Source organism: Sorex fumeus, unplaced genomic scaffold (assembly GCF_029834395.1).
Source record: "Sorex fumeus unplaced genomic scaffold, SorFum_2.1 ptg000044l, whole genome shotgun sequence".
Taxonomy (NCBI): domain Eukaryota; kingdom Metazoa; phylum Chordata; class Mammalia; order Eulipotyphla; family Soricidae; genus Sorex; species Sorex fumeus.
In genome coordinates this window covers 28,072,583-28,094,169 of record NW_026606101.1, presented here as the reverse complement: position 1 = coordinate 28,094,169, position 21,587 = coordinate 28,072,583, and the positions used below count along the sequence as shown (strand labels likewise).

Sequence of the window (21,587 nt, the reverse complement as noted above, 5' to 3'; positions counted from 1 at the left end):
AGTCCTGATCTACAATACAACTAGGAAAAAGAGACATGGGGGCAACAGAATGAGCGGAAATGAAAACACTGATTTGCCTTGACCATGAACCTACACTGTGTCTATTTTCATATTCTTTTATTCTAGGTTCCTTTTGAGCCCTGCTGATTTATTTTTCTGCTAACTCTAATTCTCTCTCTCTCTCTCTCTCTCTCACTCTCTCTCTCTCTCTCTCTCTCTCTCTCTCTGTTTCTTGTGTGTGTGTGTGTGTGTGTGTGTGTGTGTGTGTTCACATACACACTTAATTTTCTCCACTCAGGCAATGCTTCTGAGGACTACTCAATGCTGAACAGAAAGAAAAAATAAGATTAATTAACAGTGATTTTAGAATATGGTTTCCTCCCTGTTTTAGGTTGAATCTGGGTTAAGAAAATCTTTAGTAGGTGTCCATCAAAGGAAGTCATTACTCTGATTGAGTATGTGACATTTCAGGAAGTCCACTAGACACCATGACTTATACTAAGAAAGGAAAGCTTCTGTTTGGAAATTCAACGTGTCTGTGCAGCCTTCAGAATGGGAATTTAGAAACTCCGGTCACCGAGTTCCCCTTGAGTTCTGGTCCTTCCCGAACCTAATGAAAATATGAGAGATGGAAGCAGATCAGGGACAGTGATGTACTGGAACTGCAGAGCAAAAGCAAGCCTATCTACGGGACCAGAGTGGATAGCACAGTGTGCAGGGGCATTTGTCTTGCAGGCAGCCAACTTGGGTTCGATCTCCAGCATCCCATATGAGCTTGCCAGAAGTAACCCCTGAGCACTGCAGGATGTGCCCCCAGCCCCGAGGGGAAAAATAAAAAAAGTGAACCTATAGCATCTCTTTCCCGAATGTTCAGTCAAGTTATCCATAAACTTATAGCAATTCTGAGGGAAAATGACAGCTGCCTGAGTGCTGTGGCTGCTGTACTGCAACACCTGGGAACAGAGAAAACCCAGGAGTTTTCCAAGTTCAAGGGAGCATGAATGTGCTTACGCGCACACATGGGTCCAGCGGATAAGCTAGAGAGCCAGGTAGCCAGACTAGTGGAAATAAAAACCAGGGAGGCTCCAGCCATTCTACAAGTTCCAAAACAAGAGTCACTAAGTGTGTTTCTAAATCACCCAAAGCTTCTTATTCCAGGAGGCCCCAAGGTGTGTCCTTCTAATACACTCTCAGACAATGAGGCTGGTTCCAGGATGCACTGCTGAGAACTTCTTTCACTGCTCCTCTGTCAGGCTGGGGAGTAGCAGGGTAAACTACCCCAGGACTGATCTGCAACCAAAGCAACATCATTCCAATGTGCACTTCTGTGGTCGGCACAGTGACAAGCCAAAACTATACATGACTAATACTTTCTATAGCTCTTTCACGAATGGCGTACCCCTCGACAAAGTCCAGAGCTATCTGTCATTACAAACATTTTATAAGGCCAGTTATCAAAGAATGATGAGAAAGTGGATGCTGCTAGAATAGCAGAGAGGTCCCTGGAGGTGTCTGCTTTGAAAGTTAAGCCAACATGGAGAATGAATCAATTTTTATTATTATTATTATTTAAAACAGTCCTTCTAAGTCCATTAAAATCACGGTCTCTATGCACACAAGGTTCATTTTGCATGGGTTTGGTCTCTATATCCTCCGCACGGTCACTGGAATATGTTCTGCTAAGTCTGTGGCCTTTCTCAAGCTTCATTATCTTCTTGGGCTCCCCGAAGTGTCGAGTCTTTTAGTGTTTGCTCCTGAGCCAGTGTGTTGTGCCTGCCCTGGCTTATTTTTCATAAGTTGTCTGGAGGAGAGATTTTCCAAAACACGAAACTCTTCTTTAGACGAGGTTTTTGCCAAATCTTGTTTCAAAAGTAACCCCGGATCTGACAGCTCAGAGTTGGCAACACCCTGACAGCTTTGCTTTTTTTCCACTATTATGTCTCTGGGGACTCATCCATCACTTCCAAGAGCAACTCTGTTGTGGTGGTCGCAGCCTTCCGCAGAGCGCCCCAGCGCCTGCGTGCCCCTTGTGCTCTGGCCTCTCGCGGACTTTGTTTTGGACCTGCTGATGCTGACTCACAGCTACAGACAGGCTCCCACTTAGAAGTCCTGTCTGTAACCGCTCCCCAGGATGAGGTTTTTGCTGGCTGCGAGAGTCTTCTGGCTGGATCTGATGAACATTTTCCAGCTTTTGAACAGGAAGCCCCCAGTGGTTCTCAGCTGCCTTTATGTAATCCTTCGCCTGTCCCGTGGCCTCGGCTGGAGGGCTGGATGAAGCCTGGCCGTCACCCCTCCTCCTCGCTATCTCCGCAATCTCTGACTCACTAGATGTTCCCACAACATTCTTGCTGTTCCATGATTTGCTCACAGTGCTGCTTTTTGTTTCAATTCTCATCACACTAAAACAAAGAAAGATTTTTTTGGTTTTGTTTTGTAAAGTTACAATGGCAAAGTTTCCTCCGAATTCCCCTTACCACATTCCTGTACCTGAAAACAGGAGGCATGGGCTATTCTGTATCTCCCCTCTGCCCTGGCAAATCGAGAAAAGTCCCCAAGTGTATGCTGAAAGGTCAACTGGATCAAACAATTCACATTTCCTAACACATGAGAGTACATTTCATTGATTGATGACTGGGTTTTCAAGGGAGCCATATTGGAGTTCATAATATTAGGTATGAAGACCTAATATTTATAAACCTAATATCTAGATATCTAATATTCATAATGTTAGATATATGGATATGTAATATGTAATATATGTCACTGTCACTGTCCTCCCGTTGTTCATCGATTTGCTCGAGCGGTCCTAGTAATGTCTCCATTGGAGACTTTGTTGTTACTGTGTTTGGCATATTGAATACATCACGGATAGCTTGCCAGGCTCTGCCGTGTGGGTGAGATACTCTCGGTAGCTTGCCGGACTCTCCGAGAGGGGCAGAGGAATCGAACTCGGGTTGGCCATGTTGGCTGCGTGCAAGGCAAACGCCCTACCGTCGTGCTATATCTCATATGTAATATCCATAGTATGGATATCCATACTCTACTACTTTCAAAACACAGGCTGTGTGTGTGTTGTGTGGATAAGAACATGTTTCCACATAAAGAGTTTTTATTGTACGTAAAAATAATCTGGGATTTCTCTCAGGTCATCTTAAGTATTATTCAAATATAATCACCATTTAGCTGGTGTCAGGCCTATTCATCAGCCATCTGGAAACAGAATTCAGTTACTATACATTGAAATGTCCCGGAAGAAATTCCAGATAGTATGAAAGGAAAGAAAGTAAAATCATGGCAGACACAAGAATGTATGTCTCTAAACCACACATTTACATACCACATCCTATGTTTCTGTGCTTCTTTTTGAACATTTCTTTTGAGATATGCATCCATTCATACAGAGATTACACCCTCTTCTCTACAGCATACATAATAGACAATGAAAAAATCTACCTTTTAAAAATCTACCCTGAAGGGCGGGGTAGGAAGTACACAAAGAAAATTTGGGACTAAAGACTCTACCTTCAGCAGATATTTGCAGGTTTATAAATGCCAAGACATTTCTTAAACCAACAAATGCAAATACTGAGGCTGGAATATTTATTCTGGCTAAGCTTTAGCCTGGAAAAAAACAATATATTTCTCAGGTTCCTGCTGTTGCTATCAGGGGCATAAGGATTATCATAATTATATTAGGGTCGGACTAAGCATCTTAGGAAAGGAATGTACCTTTCAGATCTGTCTGTAGTCACCCTGAAAGTTGTATGAAATACCACCAACAGGTGCTTTTCATCTTCAAAGCCCTTGTAATTAATTACTTCTTGCAACACACCTGTGAAGCAAGGCCTCCATCCCCATCTCCATCGTCCAGAAAGCTAGAGAAAGAGTCAGAGTGAAGAGCAAGTACATGGCTTCCGGTACAGTCAGCAACAGGGTGGGTCTCATCTTTAGGTTATGTGTGCTGGAATTGGAGTCTGGACTTTATGTTACGGAGCCACATACATAGAGAGTCAAATACACAAAGAGTGAAAGACAAGGAAAAGAAGACACAGAGCATTCACACAATTCTTTTTTTTCTTGGGGCGCTGGGGGTGTCGGAGACGATGGACCTACATTTTTTTCTGAGCACTTCTCTTGTGCTTTGCCCTGGGAGGAAATGGACTGTCGGCACACACAGCAAAATAATCGGACACTCCATGGTGAGCTCTTTCCATCTATTCCAAGAGATAACAAAGGTTCAAGCAGAAATCTAGTAGTTGAACATCAGAAACAAAGAGTTATACCCAAGCAGAGATGGATTTCTATGATGAGATTGCTGGCTGTCAGGCTATTTTAATGCTTTTAATCTAGATGTTTCTTTGGGTAAACTCACAACACTTGGACTCCCAGCCCAAAACAGTTTTGTGTTTTGAAATGGGCCTCAAACATACAAGAGTGTGAAGAAAAGGATTTTGATTTCAAGCCATGGAGAAACTCCTGGCCAGTGTGTGACATGCCCAGTATCCTGGGGCCAGGAAGCAGCTTGTTATGTGGCTTTGATCTTCCAGAGTTCTTGTGGCACAATGGCTATGGCGCTGCTTAGCCTAGGAATTCCCCCAATTTCTCTACTTACAAAAGACAAAGTATGGTCTTTGCAATATTCAAGATAAAAATCAAGAGGGAGACCTTTTAAAACTGGAGGTTGTGGTTCTTGGCTACTAAGAAAGTGGGAGCTTTCTCTCCCTCCCCTCCCCTCTTGCTCCCCAAACTAAAAGTACTACCATGGCTTTATATAATTCATAGATTATCTATCTTTACTCATATATTCCCATGGAAGTTTCATAAGGAAGTAATTATATAATGGAAAAAACCTCTCAACCTTTGCCAAAATAATGACCCATTTCATACTTTTGAAATTGTTTCCTTTTTGATAACAAGTAGGTAGTACAAATAAGGTGTTAATTTCTCTCATTTTCTAAGCGACTAAATGCCCTTTCCACAAATTCTATAGTAAAAATGTTGCTGCCACAAGGTTCAGGTTTAAAAAAAAATTGGGGGGGAGGAGGCACACCCAGGGATTCTCAGGGGTTACTCCTGACTCCGCACTCAAAAATTACTCCTGGCGGTGCTCGGGGAACCTTATGGGATGTCTGGGATCGAACCCAGGTCAGTCATGTGGAAGGCAAGCACCGTACCCATTGCATTATTGCTCTGGCTCCACAAGGTTTAGTTTTGATTATTTACAAGTAGGTCCTTTCTTAACACCTAACTTTGGCACAGGCAGTCAGCTTCAGACCTTGGTGGAGGGGCATTCTGCCTATTGTCTGGGTAATTCAGAGAACCATGGTAGCGGTTTCATCCAATCACTGCCTTCCACACTGAGCACGAAGTAGCCTTTGGCTCTTACTAACCCTCCCTATGATTTCAGATCTGAACCAATACTACTCAAGTTTGATCCAGTTAAAATCCAAATCACTTGTAAGACTTTGTGAACAAATTATTATAGGTTTTATTGGATTACACTACATGTTAATGTGTTCTCTCTCCCCATCAAGTATTACTAGTTCACCAAAATAAGCTAGTTTAAAAGCTGTACACACACACACACACACACAAACACACACACACACACACACTCAGAGGGAAAGAGAGAATATGAGAGATTGAGATTTATGTGTGAAACACTTCTAAACATGCCCTATAAGTACAGTAGATTTTCCCCTTTCAACCACACCCTGTAAGTGCTGTATTTTCAGAGTTGAACAATTAACATAAGGAGCATGAGTCAGGCTTTGAACAACTCTGTGGGAACCAGAAAGCCTTTTGCTATTAGGGATGATGTAAATTCCCCAAGGCTGGAAGAAGTCCACAATGGAAGGCAGACAGGGTCATAAATAACAACAATGGATACGACATAGTAGACCACATAAAGTATGATGCTGCGATACTGGGACACTTCACAATCTCACATTGAATTCGATTGCTTTTCTAAACTTATTTTCTGAAGATTAGCTTAAAGGATTCTATTTATTTCCTATGGAAACTTCAAAAAGTTCTTTAAGAAACAGAACAATCGACTCTCATCCCAAATTCCTCTGACAATAAACAATCGGGAATATGTCCTTGAAAGAAAAAGGGACGACAGAAAAAGTGACTGGATGACAAGGAAATGTCCAGATCAAAAAGTGCAAAACCTGTGAGTTAAAAAAAAAAAAAAGAAAAGAAGAAAGAAAAGAAAAACAAGAGAAAAAAAAAGGCAAGGCGGGTTTCCCTGCTTCCAAATTAAAACCACATTTGGCAATTTGTTGAAGGAGGCATATTTACATTTGTATGAAGACTGGGTGGGCAGAAAAAAAAAAAGATTAGACTCCCTCTTCAGCCCTTGAACTGTCAAGTCTCATTAGAAATCTCTCATTCTGACATTTTAGGGTCAATTCACATCCTTTTGTCACAGCCTCCCTGATGGCCCCTCAAACAAGGATTTCAGAGGAAGCAGCTATCACCTGGGAACAGGATTTCCCAAGGGAGTCTTGCAGATTACTAATGGCCTCTCACATCTAGCATCAAAATGCAATCTGTGGTTTATCCGGAGGCAAAACTCAGGTGCCAATAGTGCAAGCTGGGAAGTGCTTCCCGGGTTTACCCAGGGGACACTTGTTCCCTTTCAGGGTCTGTCCTGAATGATAACCTTGACTTCTTTTGCAAAAAATACAGGAAAACCAGCAAAATTAAAAAGTCTATCACCAGTGGCCATCCAAACTCTCAAGTGAGTGTAGAAAATTGCAGTATTAAGAAATAGGTTAATCCAGACCAAATCTTGGAGGTTTCAGGAGTGTTGGTGGTGGGGAATGATGATGGCCTGGGTGCGACATATGAGCAGCGGGGGAGGGGAGTGGTGAGGTGCAATAATTCTGTACGTCAACACCATATACTTTGGCACCGATATAACCATCTTACCCCAACCATTGTAACACTAAAACTGGAAAGAGAAATAGGTTAATCAAGAGAATTTCTCTGAGCTCTTGCTAATAACATTGCAACCTGGAAGTTAGTTACAAATTAAATTAAGCAAAAAGAGTAATATTCCATGGGAACCTCCTCAGGTTGCCTCCCCCTTCCTTTCTTCAATATTATTTCGAGAATTTTAGTTTTATAACTTTCCACATATAACCAGGATTTATATGTATTTTCCCTCATGAACGGAGTCCTCTGGGTGAAACTGAACAGAAGCCATGAGAAAAGGCAGTTAGCAAGGGGGCTTCCTGCCTTTAATCAGAGAAAGGGCTGAACTGAAATACAGCTAAACAGGCAAACTGAAGTTTGGATAAATCAAGAAGTGCACTCCACAGTGACATGTTTTTTTATGCTCAAAAGCTTATGACTTATGAGCAGTGTGGTGCTGATAAGTGAGGGACAGAGAGAAAGATTGATAAAAAGACACTGAAAAAACTCAGCTGCTCTTGAGTTTATAATCTTTTTGCAGACGCTTGTAAAACACATCGATGGCTGCTAGTTGGAAACCTGAGTCTATCAGGGGTACAGAGGGAGATCTGCAAAAAATAAAATCCCAGGACTCATCCCTGGAAGTTCTGATTCACAAGATCTGGATCTGGGTAAGCAGATCTATATTTAGGTTCCCAGGTAATTCGAGAACTGATAAAATAAGACAACATTCCACAGAGCAGAGCAACAGGAAAATTAGGGCGCCCTGTTAGACTGAGGCAGCATTTGGCAGTATGGTCTGATAACCTTAGACATCCAAATCCCCTGGGGAGCTTCTTGAAAATCTTCTGAATTCTCCCCCAGAATCTACTGCGATGGAAACTCGAGTGGGGGAGTCTGAACACATCTGCTGTAACCAAGGTGACTCGACATTACGAAAAGGGCATCGAGAGAAAGAGGGGCAAATCAGAAGCAGGGACAGCTGTGGTGAGGCGACTCCAGTGCTGTCCAGAGAGATGACAGGTGTTGGAGGAGGGGGCGGGGGTGGTGGGAAGTCAGAAGATTAGAAATATAATTTGCAGGGATGATTGGTCTGTACACAGAGTGAGTTAAAAAAGAAAGCTGAGAGTGACTCTAAAATTTGTGGTTTAAATATCTGGGTGATGCTAAAGTTGCCCTTTATCAGTAAAAGAAATAGTTAAGGGGAACATAAGTTTTGAGAAGTGAAATGAAAAAAATATATTTTAGGGATTAAAATGTTAAGAGTCATCTAGGGTATTTATTTAGTTTGGGTGACACCCGGTGATGCTCTGGGGTTGGTTACTCTGCACTGAGGAATCACTCCTTGTGGTGCTCAGGGGGCCACATGGGATGCCAGGGATCGAACCCAGGTCAGCTGCATGCAGGGAAGCGCCTGACGGGTACTACCACTCCAGCCCTACTCTAAGACATTTAAATAAAGACAGTGAGCAAGTAGAAGTAGTAGGAAGAGAGATGTTTGGACTGCAGACACAAAGCTGGGGAGTCCACGGGGATGGTCTTTAAAGCTATGAGCTCCACTAGCAAGTGAGTTTCATTGGGGGAGGGAAGGGGCGGGGAGATGAAGGAGGAAAATTTGGGAAAGTTTTGAGGGAACCATCAGCCAGGAAAAAGTCAACCCAGATAACAATGACCCCAGAGGCTGGAGGCTGGAGGAGAATGATTCAGTGAAGGTGTCAACCACATTAAACAGTGCTGGAGGTTTGGAAAAGTGATGAGCTGAATGTGACTTGACAAGAGCGGGTGGTAAAGTCTTGGCATCCAAGACACCAGGGATGGGTTTGAGAGCCAAGAAAACACAGGAGGAGATCAGAATTGTGCAGCAGAAATATAACATGAGCCGTACAGGAAACTTTACATTTTGTATAGTCCCATTAAAGAAGTCAGAGGAAATTGGTGAAATTAAAATTTAACATTATTATTTAACCCAATATATTAAATAACCCAATATGAATTTATATAAAAATTATATAAAAATTCAGAGACATATTTCATGTTGTTACTATTGGTTTTTATGGTGCCAATGATCATACCCACTCAGGGTTTCTCAATCCCACACAGGATCTCACCATGCTCTCAAACATGTGAGATAACTGAGCCACTGAGCCACATTCCTGGCCACAAAAAATACCAACACCATTACCATTTTTCAGTAATAAAGCTTTGAAATCTGCTTACAGCATCTCACTTTTGCCTTCCTGATTCTAAATGCCAAGTCAAATGTGACCAGGATCTATGGTACTGGCCAGTACAGATCTAGACCAGAGATGCTCAAACTTATCTGGCTTCCTGTGCCTTTTTCAGGGGAAAAAAAAAAGATCAGTGGACCCCGGACACTGACTTTAAGTGAACAAACAAAAAAAGCATAGTGCATCATCTACTTTGAAGAAGGCTTATCCAGTTAATATACTTCAAGGGCTTTTCAATTAAGAGTTTTTCAATTTTAAAGGAATGGGATGGTAGTTGGAGTGGGGAAGACCGTTACTGGAAGGTAAGTCAGAAATGGCTCTTGGATAGGCACATGTGGAAGGATGTGACTGTGTACCAACTGAGTATAACACAGTATCACCCTTAATGTCACACTCAGGACAAACTGGTGAGGCAGATAAGTAATATCATTGTCCAGGGCTGGCTACCACCAGGTAGGATCTCATTAAAATCGGCTTAGACTGTAACACTCATCTGACAAATGTGACTTTAGTTGGGAAGATCTTGCTGCCATCTCTTTAGGCACCTGAATCTAGGCCTGAAGTATCAATTCTACTTAACTAGCATTGATGGGTATCATATTAGGCTGTCATATCCAGGAGCCCTGTGTGTGTACAACAATTATAGTTAACCTCAATCACACTTCCTGCCTATGGTGTGGTGTACCTACCACTCTTAATGGCCATGGTTGGGAAGGAGCTATCCCTCCAACTCTTGTTTTCAATATTGATGAACACAGAACATCCTGCCTGCTATAAAGACAATATGGAAAAGAGAGAGAGAAAAACAAGGTCTTGTTTTTTTTTCTCACAAAAGCACTTAATATAGTAATGTGGTATTCTCAATCTTTATCTTTTGAGAGTTGGATCAATTCTCTTAGTTATGCACATGGTGCATAATCTGAACTGATTCATTCCTCAACAAAGTAGTGGGCACACCAGAGAAATGCTTAAAGAGATAATTCATGGTGGGCTATCAAACCTGATAGTGGGCTACATAATTTCAGATTACATTCAGAATGTTACTTTTTTTTTTAAAGTTACTTGTGATAACATCAGCTGTGAATGATATAATCAAATTTGGTCAAATCAGAGGAAGTCTTGTGGGATAAGAGCTGGCATCCAGGCAAGGCCTAGCAGGCCCTACCTACTTGTCCCAGAGCCAGTTTCTCAAAGCCCTAATGGTTGGGTTCAACCTTACAGGACTGTTTGGAACTTCAGATTCAGTGACATTTACAAAGTCCACTTTAGAGACTGTAAAACGTCGACTATGTTGTAGTGATATTTTTATACAAGAAAACCCGATGACTATGTAAGTCAGGTGGGGTTGGTCAGAAGACAAGGATGTTTTCTATTTGTAGAAAACTTACATGACTGAAGACTTTGTCCTTACATCATATTTGGGTCTTCAGCAGCAAGAATCATCTCTATTTGACAAGTGAGAAAAAGGAGACTCAAGAGACTAAATCACAAGCGAACAGAGAAAGCCTGGGTTCTTGCGCATGACCCTCTCCACTGCACCCTGTGAATCATCTGCCACTATGAAATGTGAGGAAGCTATAGGAAGAGAACCAGAGACAGAGTTGGAAATCTTTGCGTCTGGACCCCTCTCGGTCACTACCTCCCTGTAGATAGGGACAAGCTACTTAATATCTCTGACATAAGTTTTTTCACTGATGTGTGTGTGTGTGTGTGTGTGTGTGAGAGAGAGAGAGAGAGAGAGAGAGAGGAGAGGAGGGAGGGGAGGGGAGGGGAGGGGAAGAGAGGAGAGGAGAGGAGAGGAGAGGAGAGGAGAGGAGAGGTGAGAGAGAAGATGAAAAAGGGAAAGGATAAAGTTAATGTCTCTACAATGAATGCTCATTTATTCATTTCATTTCCTGGAATTGATATCCATCATTCACCCCCCCCCCCCCCCCGGAATCATGTCCACAGTCCCCATACAAAGTTCATGCAGTTCAAGAGACCTGATTTCTGTTACCTAGTGCAGGCCAATCAAATGAATTCATGAACCTCGAAGAGATGCATGAGCTACAGGTGGCCTGGGAAGAGTCTTGATTTCTTTTCCCAGGAACCTGGAGCTTATAGGACCGACCACTATATATAGACTGAAAATGAAGCCAACAAAGTGGAAGGCAGGGCTAAGAGATGGTGAGAAGCAGATCTGATGATATAACTTGTGCTTTTGATCAACAAGCCATACCTGAAGTCTGGAGTTTTCAGTCACATGAGTCAAAAGCTTTCCTTTTTTGCTCAGGCATTTTCAAGTTGGCCTTCCTGTCCCTTGAAAACTAAAAGGTTCAAGACTGATACAATCTCTTCTCAGGTTTGTTGTACTGAATAAGTTATTGTATGTGACAGCCTTTTGCAAACAATAAAAGCCTTTTGCAAACAATAAAAGCAGAGTAAAAGTAATATATTATTAGCTTGTGTGGGGGGAATGACAATATTAAAGTATAATACTTGAACTACTTTAAATTCTTTATGACTTTGATCATTGTAAAAGAAAAGTTATTCTTGCATTTTAGCGTGATATCTAATGATTTTCAGGAGCATTAGCATACTTCTCGCCATTTTATATTTTATGGCCTTTTATTTCTGAAAGGATTAGCATTCTGAAATGTGACATGATATGAAAGGTTGGGCCACAGAAAATTACCCCAAACAGAGCATGATAAATGAAAATGGCCTCAATCATGAACCATGATAAAAATGTCCAATACAGAAGCCATAGGTCAAAGAATGGAGAAGAGAGGTCCTCCCCAAATTTCAATTCTAGTATTTTCTTAATTTTATAATTCTAAAATAAGGAAAGGGAAAAAAACAGGTGAGAAAGTAGTGAACCCTTTTATAAAATTATAGAAACATCCATGTATACTGAATCAAAAGAATTGTTGCAGAGAAAGGTAAAATGAAAAGGAAAGTGATATTCATAAACATAAATTCTATGGATATGCTTCCAATTTTTTGAGAAAATGAGTACTGATGTCTAAATAATATGTTTATAGACTGGAGAGATATTTCAGGGATCAAACCAGGATTGGCTTTGCATGTTGCCAATTATGGTTTGATCCCCAGTGCCACACATGGTTGGTCCCCTGAGCACCGCCAGGAGTGATCCCCGAGCACAGAGCCAGGAATAAGCCCTAAGTACTACTGAATGTGGATCAAAAACAAACAAAACATAAAAGTAAATAATCTGTTCATTAATATAATAAGCAGTTCTCTCCAAAAGTCATTACATTTAGTGCTGATGTCTTCCTTCCTAAGCTTTCCCACAACAGAGCATGTGGACGGGGACAGGAGAGGCGAGATGGGAGTATATGTAGAGTTCAGCTGCTCAGGTAGCAGGACTGATCAGAAAAGGGCCAGAGAGATAGTTCAGGGGGCAGGGTGCTTGCTCTGCATGCAGCAAATCCCAATGTACTGAGAAATCACAGAAAAAACACTGAGTATCAGAAGTAGTACCCAGGAAATGAGTCCTTATAAGACACCCAAGGGATGAATGTGGCCTTCCCCATTTCAGAGGTGAGGAATATGGTGCCCTATAATCATGCCCAATTCCCAGGACTGGCAAAATGTGTGACTCATTCAGGTTCTCTGGTCCTGGTCTCTCCCTTCTTCTAGCGAAGTGCTCCATCCCTTCCCAGCCAATGGATGGTTGGGTCTCTAAGAGGAAGTGGAGTGGAGGCCTGCTGCTGCTGTGTGGGGTAGTAGCAGATACTCCAGTTTTGTATTTTTCTTTTTAATATTTTTTAAAAGTTTTTTTCCCTTAAATGATTGCCATGAAACAGGTCTGGAGTAGATCTAGGGAAGTAGCAATAAATACTTGCAAAGAATGGTAACCTGAAAATGAAATCATCAAAAGAAAAAAAAATCAGGGAAGTTATTTTGCAGGAAGTACACATTTCAGAGGGATTTTCCAGTTTAGATTCACCTAACCTTGGAGAAACTAAAAATAAATCCTGAGCAACTTTGGGTCATGAAAAACAGTAGAATCTTTGGTGCCATGTAAGTGCAATGAATCTTGGTTGGTTTGAAGAATTTGTAGATTTGGGGACCAGCATTTCTTAACAATGGTGGTGAGTGGGAGAAGGCTTCTTATAGATTACTCAGAAATAAATGAAAGCCATCTATTCATCATAAAAATAATAACACATTCAATTTAAGTAATCCAGGGAATGCATGAATCATAGGTTAATAACATCAAGTTTAAAAGTAGAACCAGGGAATCTCTGAAAAGTAGAGAAAAAAGTAATGCAAATCATACCCAGAATAGCTATCCAAACATACCTGGACCCATAAGTACAGTAGATGAAAATTACCCATCTCTGAATCAAGATTCCAAACTCTTCATTCAGAGTGATGTCTTCCTTCCTAAGCTTTCCCACAACTGAGCATGTGGACGGGGACAGGAGAGGCGAGATGGGAGTATATGTAGAGTTCAGCTGCTCAGGTAGCAGGACTGATCAGAAAAGGGCCAGAGAGAGAGTTCAGGGGGCAGGGTGCTTGCTCTGCATGCAGCAAATCCCAATTACATCCACAGTGCCACAAATGGTCCCTGGAGCACTGCTAAGGCTCAATCTTCAACACAGAATCAGGAACAGCACCCGAGTACCAACCCCATGGAGTACCAGCCCCCCTCCAAAAAAATTAAAGACATTATACATGATGGTCTTGTTTCAAAATTCTGCACAGAGCTGGCTTTTGGCCAAAGAACTTAGAAGGAACAGTTCTTGTCATAACCCTTGAACACAGACGACAAGTTCCCCTCTTTCCAAGACCCTGATCTAAGGAAAATCACAGCTGCTTCTTGATGAGCTTGCAACCATTCCCTTGGGGAAAAAATGAGCACTAAACTCTAAATCATTGTTTACCAATGGACTTTCCAAATATAATCTCATGCATATTTGTCTCTGTCTATGCTGAAACTGTGGGTGTTCTGTTGCCCACTGCACTTTTCACAATTTAGGCCAGAGGAGTCTGCCTCCCAACTCTAGTGCTCCTTAGAAAGTGACTGGATCCACCTCCCCAGCCAGGTGTCACTGGGAGTTTAATGGTGGCCATCCGGGTGGCATATGCCCTTCTTTTACCTCCTCTGGGTGTTGGTAACAATGCTCTTTCTGAAAGCACAGGTTTATAGTTTTCACCACTGACTTCTAGGTACCTAGACATTGATAATATGTTTTATTTTTTGGTTTGTCTACTTTTGGGGCCACACCCAGCGGTAATTGGGGCTTACTACTAGCTCTGCACTCAGGGATTACTCCTCATGGGCATGGAGAAACATATAGGATGCTGGGGATCAAATCTGGGTTGGCTGCAGGCAAAGAAAGCATCCTATCCACTGCACTATTGCTCCAGACCCCCACTTACCTTTTTTTGGTACTTCAGATTTTATAGTTACAAAATGGAACCTGGGCTAGTAGGTGGAGATTAACCAAAAAATGAGAATACTAAACTTCTTAGGAAAATAACATGTCAGGATAGATTTTACCAGGTATTCTTCTCATTTTTGAGCATGGATGGCAAACAGAGTTAAAACCTATCTAATGTTAATGACATTTAAATTAACTCCTCTTCAGGGAAGAAGAGAAATGATGAAAATAATAACCATTACTGCCGAAGGGTTTTCTAGTTTATAAGACACGTTTGGATTCATCATTTACTTGATCCTTAGACAAACTTGGGAAGGCTGGCATGCCAGGCAACACTTGGCCTCTGCTTAACAAATTAGGGAGCAGTGCTCCAAAACATCATTTGACTTATCCCAGGCCATCAAGTGATTGACAGGAGAGGTGGTGGTAAAAATCAGATATTTTAATTTCAAGTATTCCCCTTCCACTTGTTTTATGCCACCAGCCCCCCCACCCCACCCCATTTAATCTATTCTATTCAAACTCAGCAAAGGACAGCAAAGGTTTTCTCAAAGGACTAAGGAGGAGGGGCACAAATCATCTCTTTCGCATCGACTGCAGGCTAGTTGTTTGGGAGAATTTTATTATTAGGAAAGGAAAACAAAACCTTAGGTTACTATATAACCTCTAAGCAAAGGAGAGTTAATGTTTAAAGAATTATTTTACCACAGGGGGAAAAATATATCTATTGTTTGGAGTTGAGGATAAACCACTCTAGATGAACCAAACCAACCAAGAATTTCATCTCTACCAGGAGCATTGCCATCAGGGTATCTAACTATGAATAATTCCATTCCTGGCATCACAAATTCCCCACCAGGAATTACAACCCCCCCCACCCCCGGGCAACATGCCAGTTGTAGCTCCTGAATACTATCATTATGGACCAAAACCTAAAACCAAACGAATGAGCAAAAGAATGTATCTACCTGCCAGTCTTCTTAAAGGAAGTAGCTGCTTCCTTACTCAAGTAAAAAGACCCATCCATGGACAACTACCTCAAAACAACAAATAACTGAAAGATAAATGAGAACATTACTTTCCTCTGTATAAAGTTAAGTTCTTGTAAAATAGTTTGTAAAACAAAACAAAACAAAAACACTCACAGAGAAATGAGAATAGATGCATAATTCTCAAATGAATGGGTTCCAGTGAAAATGAATACACACTGATTATCAACAATCAAATGAAGTGTGAATGAAGCATAGACGGTCAGAGGCTAGATCAGAGGTATGCAAATATATTTAGCCTATGGATTCCCTTTCATAAAATAAATTTTTCCCCCAGGAAATCTGTCATCTTTAAGTGAGAAAATTGTAAGTGTTACCCCCGTGGACTGCACCCCAAATTACTAATGCCCTCTGGAATATTCCAGCACCCTCTGGGGACGTACTTTGGAAAAAACTGGACTGCATTATTAACAGAGGGTATCTTGGGGGGTGAAAGTTGTGATAGTTTCTATATTTTTTTTATAAATTTGATATTAATTTTTTGTACAATGCACAGTACAATTTTGGCAAGCAGTTATTGGGTTCAGAACACTATAGAAAATGTGAATAACTGAAAAGTTCCACTCAAGAACTTCTCTGGTACAACAGTAATCTCTTGCATATAATTTACTATTAGCATTGTTTCTTTTCTTAAATGATCTGACTTATACTTAACATAGCAATAGTACGGTGGGCAGGGCATTTGCCTTGCCCAGCATCCCATATGGTCCCTCAAGCACTACTAGGAGTAATTCTTGAGTGCAGAGTCAGGAGTGACCTCTGAGCATCGCTAGGTGTGACCCAAAAGTCGTCCCCCCCCAAAGATCCCAAGCCAACAACAACAACAAAAACACCCAAAAAAGTTACCTCAGAAAAATTGAATAATTCTATCATCTGGGTATAGATGTTTTTACAGAGTCAAACTGCTAAGTAGCTTATTTATTTTCTATTATAAAAGGAAGTGTAGAGTGGAAGAATCCTCCAATCAACAATATCCAGTTGTGTGTTGCATAAATTATGTATATATGCTATTTATTTATAAGATGCAATAATGTTTATTTTTAATATTTGTTACAATATCTCTGGAATGTTCTGACAGCTCTATATATCACTTGATTCACTTCCACAATAAAAGTTGCTTGACCTTGAAAAAAAAAAAGAATATCCAGTTATTTATCATTCAGATTTGAAGAGGAATAAAGAGTTTTTCAGACAAATGATAGTTCAAGGAATTCATCAGTCTTTAAGAGACACTTATCAAAGTTATATAAAAGGAACAGAAACTCCACTTGCAAGTAACAAGAGACTAAAAAAACATGAAATATGGAGCAGAATAAGAGTATTGATGGGAACCCTTAAAACAATCTCAAGATTTAGTTGCTTCAGTTTAAAATGAGCCATATTCCTAGAATCCTGTACAAAATCTCACAGAAGTGAAAAAGATAGCATTTGCTTTGCATGTGCTAGAACCCTGGCACCACAGAGGGTTCCTAAAATACCACAGAGCTGAGGAAGTGAGACGGTACCGAACGTGAACCCAGGCTAGGGTCTCACTGCTTTGGTAGGTTCATTTTCAATTCCATATTACTGTCACACACTAGACAAACATTCCACAGTTACCTGACTGAAGAGAAGTATCCAGGTTAGTGTTTAATAATCGTCTTGTCAGGACATCCTAAGAATCCCGAGACCATTTTATGGGAGGGCCTGTGCTCGGAGGCTGGGATATGGCTGCAAAATGTGATATTCTCACAGCTTGGCTCTAACTCTAATGAAGAATAAGAGAATTCAAACTTTTAACGTACACTTCCACCTTTAAGTCCTAGCATAAATTTCTCTTTTTCCATGTCCAAAAGAATAAAAGACTTGTAGCAGAGATTTCAAAATAGGAAAGTAACCTAGAATCTTAGAATTTTCCTCCTCAATGGCAGAATGGATTATCATAAAAAAAGATAACCATAAAGGTACAGAAAGGCTTCTTCTTGAAGGGAAAAAAAAAGAGCTTTATTTGAATTACTTTTTACAGGCCATCAGGATCATCTTCGGTGCCCTTAACCAGTATAACTCTTTGAGGATAAGACCACCTGCTTATTTATCTTTGTTGCCTACTATCTATAAGAGACAAGGGCACAGAGCCAGCATTCAGCAAAATATACTAAGATAGGGTAGTAAGAATAGTTGCAAAGGATCTGCAGAGACTAGAGTGAGCGGCTATCCCAATGAGCTCTTCTGCTTTGTACTAACCCTGTAATGTTTCAGGTAAATCATTTCTATGGCAATTCACACAATCGATTTATGACTTGGGGTATTTGCATTAATAAATAACACATAATTTTGAATTTCCAAAGAGTTCCTAGGTTCTATATCTGAGAAAGAAAATGGTCTCCACGAAGGAATTTGTATTTCTAAATTAGGAAAGAATACTGATGGGACAGAAAAGAACAGAGCACTATTAAAACGGTCCTTATGCCTTTCATATTTTCAGTGGGTGAGGGGAAGAGGGAGGCAGAAAGGGAGGTGAAAAAAAATAACATCGAAACTCAAGGTAAAACTCACCAAAAAGACTTCCCAGCTCTGAGTAAAAGGATAAAAACTGGGACTTGCAAGAGCTTTGAGATTTCTTATGAGAAAATGTAGAAAGAAAAATACAATGACTCACTTCATAATAATGCCCTTTCTTCCCAAAGTACACAGTATGATTCCCACATCCCTGACACATGGGCACTCACTGCGGAGCTATTGCAATACGGAGCATCTCCCTGTACCAATGGGCCTCAGTGGACAGAGAAATGCCCAAAGGACAGCTGGGAACGGACCTCCCTGGTGTTTGAAGGTTAGGGGGCAGCCTGGCTGCACTTGCTCGGCCCTGCAAAGTAGGGGGGATTTCTCCCTTTGTACTGCCTGATCTGGAACAGCAGTTCTTTTGTGTGGCCACCTTTAAGAACCAGGGAGCTAAGTGCAGCTGGCTGCCTTGTGGAGGGCCTGAAAGGCTCCCCTGGCAGAGCAGTTCTGAATAGGCACTCCCAGATTTCCAAACCAATTGTTGTTTAGACATTGAAAATCCAAAAAGGGGGTGGGGTTGGCGGGAAGACAAAGGAAAAGGAATCCTCTACTCAAGGCGACAGGAGTCAGAAGCCCTTGATGATGTAGGAGCTCATTCCCCCGTGACTGTGGAAGACAAAGTGCAGTAACCGCTTGGAGGGAAATAATTGAAGTTTGCTGCTGAAGAAACAATCTCCAATGCGGCTACTCCAGAAGCCGATTTCCCAAGCCTCGTCACTTCAGAGGTTTCTTGAGAATAACTCCGAAAGCGATGGAGGTGAATTCTACCCGATGTAAACTGATAAGAGACTGCAACACTCTCACCTAGCTCAATAAAGACTCACTGGAGAGCCACAAATCGTTGACTTTTGGCATTTCCAGGAAACAATAGAGAGTAAGAAAGCCCTTTCTGGGGAAGAAGGTAATTCTGGAAGAAAGGATTGCTTACTGATCCTTAAATTTCTGGGACAGGTGGTCTCTGCATTTGCAGGGGAAAGATGGCCTGTTGGCTTCATGGGCAATTTGCAGGAGAGAGAACCCGTTTCTTGACTAGGATTGTTTTTTCTAGTGTGAATAAGCTTGAGAAGTGCTGACCAGAAGGTTTTGAGAAGGTGCAGGTACACAGGTGGGTTGGATAAGCAGAAGGACCCCACGAGCTTTCGTGCTGGTATTGAACTATGTCATAGCATCAGGATTTAAATCACTTGTGCACATGAAACTTGGAATGTGCATAAAGAACAGCCAGAAGAGGAGAAAAGAACTGAAGAGGGGCCAAAAAGATAGTGCAGTGGGTAGGGAGCTTACCTCTCATGACAGAATTTAATTCCTGTTATCCAATATGATCCTCTGAGCCTGCCAGGAGTGAGAACAGAGCAAGGAATAAACCTTGAACACCACACTGGGTGTTGTCCCAAAACAAGACAAACAAAAAGGACTGCTGAAGAAACAGGAACTGACCCCTCCAAGGAGACTCACTCAAAACAAGGAAAGTCTTATGATGTAAATGGCTTTTTTCTTATACACTAACTTGATTCAATCCAATGGGGTTATCACTTGGTATCTGAACATTCTTAAGATAAGAAAGCTAAACTGGCTCATGTAAAAGGCTCGGAGTCAACTTTTCAGAATGAAAGTTCTCAACATTTAGAAAGTACTCCAGATTACAGGATTTATTATGACAGCGGTTATAGAAAACTTACATCTGTATAAATACCAGTGCCCCTAAGGATGATAATATTTCATTTGTCTCAAGATGTTTTCATTCACTCTAAATAATTTAAGATACTAAGTATTAATATTATATATCATACATGATCTAATTTCTTCTATATTCCATCTGAAAGCAATAATACTTTCTGGTATAGTTAATTATTGTTTTCTTAAACTGCGGATCAATTTCTTCATTGCTCTGAGAAAGAGTAAAGCTATATGACATTGCAGTTGTATCCAACAGCATTATTACATTAGTATTTATTAATTTACTAAGCTAACTCAATATCCTGAAAATATTTCAAAGAATTTTATTGATAATAAAGAAGGGTTACACTGACTATTTCAAGGGCTAATCTGCTCCAAAAAAGCACATCTAAATTTAAATGACTTTTCTCTTCTATCCTTTTCCTGGGTCTCTCTTCACCCCTAGACCATCTAAAACACTCTCCTCATGTATTTATTTAAGATGAGATAAGAAGCTGGTTTTGACCATGTGAGCCAAATTTCAAATTCTGTATGGACTAAACAATAATAAATATAAGGGGTAATCTAATATTCCCATAAACTATTTTTGGGGATAAATAGTAGGTCCAGGCTTAATGTGTGCTGAATTTTTTATTTTTTGTTAGAGATTTAAGTCCTATGTCCAGAAATATGTAGAAAAACATTTGTATAGAGGTACTTTAGAGAGACTGAACTGTGTTTGGCTAGCAAGACATATACACACGTATACACACACACACACACACACATACACACACACACAGAAAGAGAGAGACTCTGCAATGTATACATTAGGCTTAAAACACAAAGCTGTGAAGTTCAATATGAGTTTCTGTATCTATTTGTTTGAATAGAGAAGTCCAATGAAACAGAAATAGAACCTGATGGAACTTAAGACTAAGCATGAGAAAAGAGAGAGAAAATGAACCCTATCAGCTAAGAAATAACACACTGGGGAAAAGTACTGGTTCTCATGAAAATGTCAGTGATTCACCATGGAATAAAATTCAAAAGCCACTGACCCCAATGAAAGCTTACAGTGGAACATGTGCATTTTGCTTCATTTCATTTAAAGATGACCAGATTTCATTTAAGTGCTACCATAAGCACAATCACAGTTTTATAATTTTAAATTAATATGGAAAAGATACTGCTGGTCAAACAAACTTTTCAAGGGCCTTCAGAAAAAAAAAAACCCAACAAGTAGATTAATCAGTATCATCATGCAATGAAAGTAGGGCCTTACATAAGAGAAATGTAAGGTGGCCCCTCAAATGCGTATCAAGGACCAAGGAGACAGCTCAAAGGCCTGAGCTTATGTTGTGTAGGTACAAGCCCTAGATTGAATCTCGAGCACCTCACAGTCCCCTGAGCACTGTCAGGAGTGACAGACACCAAAGGACCATGCCACAAGTAATCACTGGGCACTGCCCCTGGGTGGCACAAAAACCTAAAAAGAAAACTACACATTGACATTCAATAGCTACATGAGAGGGGGAGATGATTCATTTTCTAATGTTTCAATATTTGTCATCTAAGAATATGTGTTTATAGAAAATTTTTTGTACATACCAATTCTTTGTCTTGACTTGCCAAAAGATCGTGACTGAATGCTAGCTGACTTACACAGACCACAAATCTGTCAGGAAACACACGAAGCGCTGCAGAAAATGAAGCGAATCAAGTTAATAAAGGCATCCCCGAGCCATGACACTTTAATGCGATAGCCCCACGTTCTACAGTCAGTGCAGTCGGCAGGC

The 21,587-nt window shown here is 40.8% G+C and overlaps 1 protein-coding gene across 2 annotated transcripts in view; it reads right to left on the bottom strand.

Annotated features, from left to right (window-relative positions):
• SLX4IP (SLX4 interacting protein) overlaps window positions 1-21,587 on the bottom strand; it is a 237,844-nt gene that overhangs the window by 15,334 nt on the left and 200,923 nt on the right. The window contains exons 6-7 of one of the 2 annotated variants that reach the window (XM_056121715.1): window positions 21,400-21,488; window positions 1,743-2,399 (exon numbers count right to left, since the gene is read on the bottom strand). In XM_056121715.1, the coding sequence (XP_055977690.1) occupies window positions 2,385-2,399; window positions 21,400-21,488 (104 nt within the window). In that variant the 3' untranslated portion in view covers window positions 1,743-2,384. Of the gene's footprint in view, window positions 1-1,742; window positions 2,400-21,399; window positions 21,489-21,587 lie in introns of those variants that run through there. The other variant, XM_056121714.1, reaches the window with a different exon arrangement.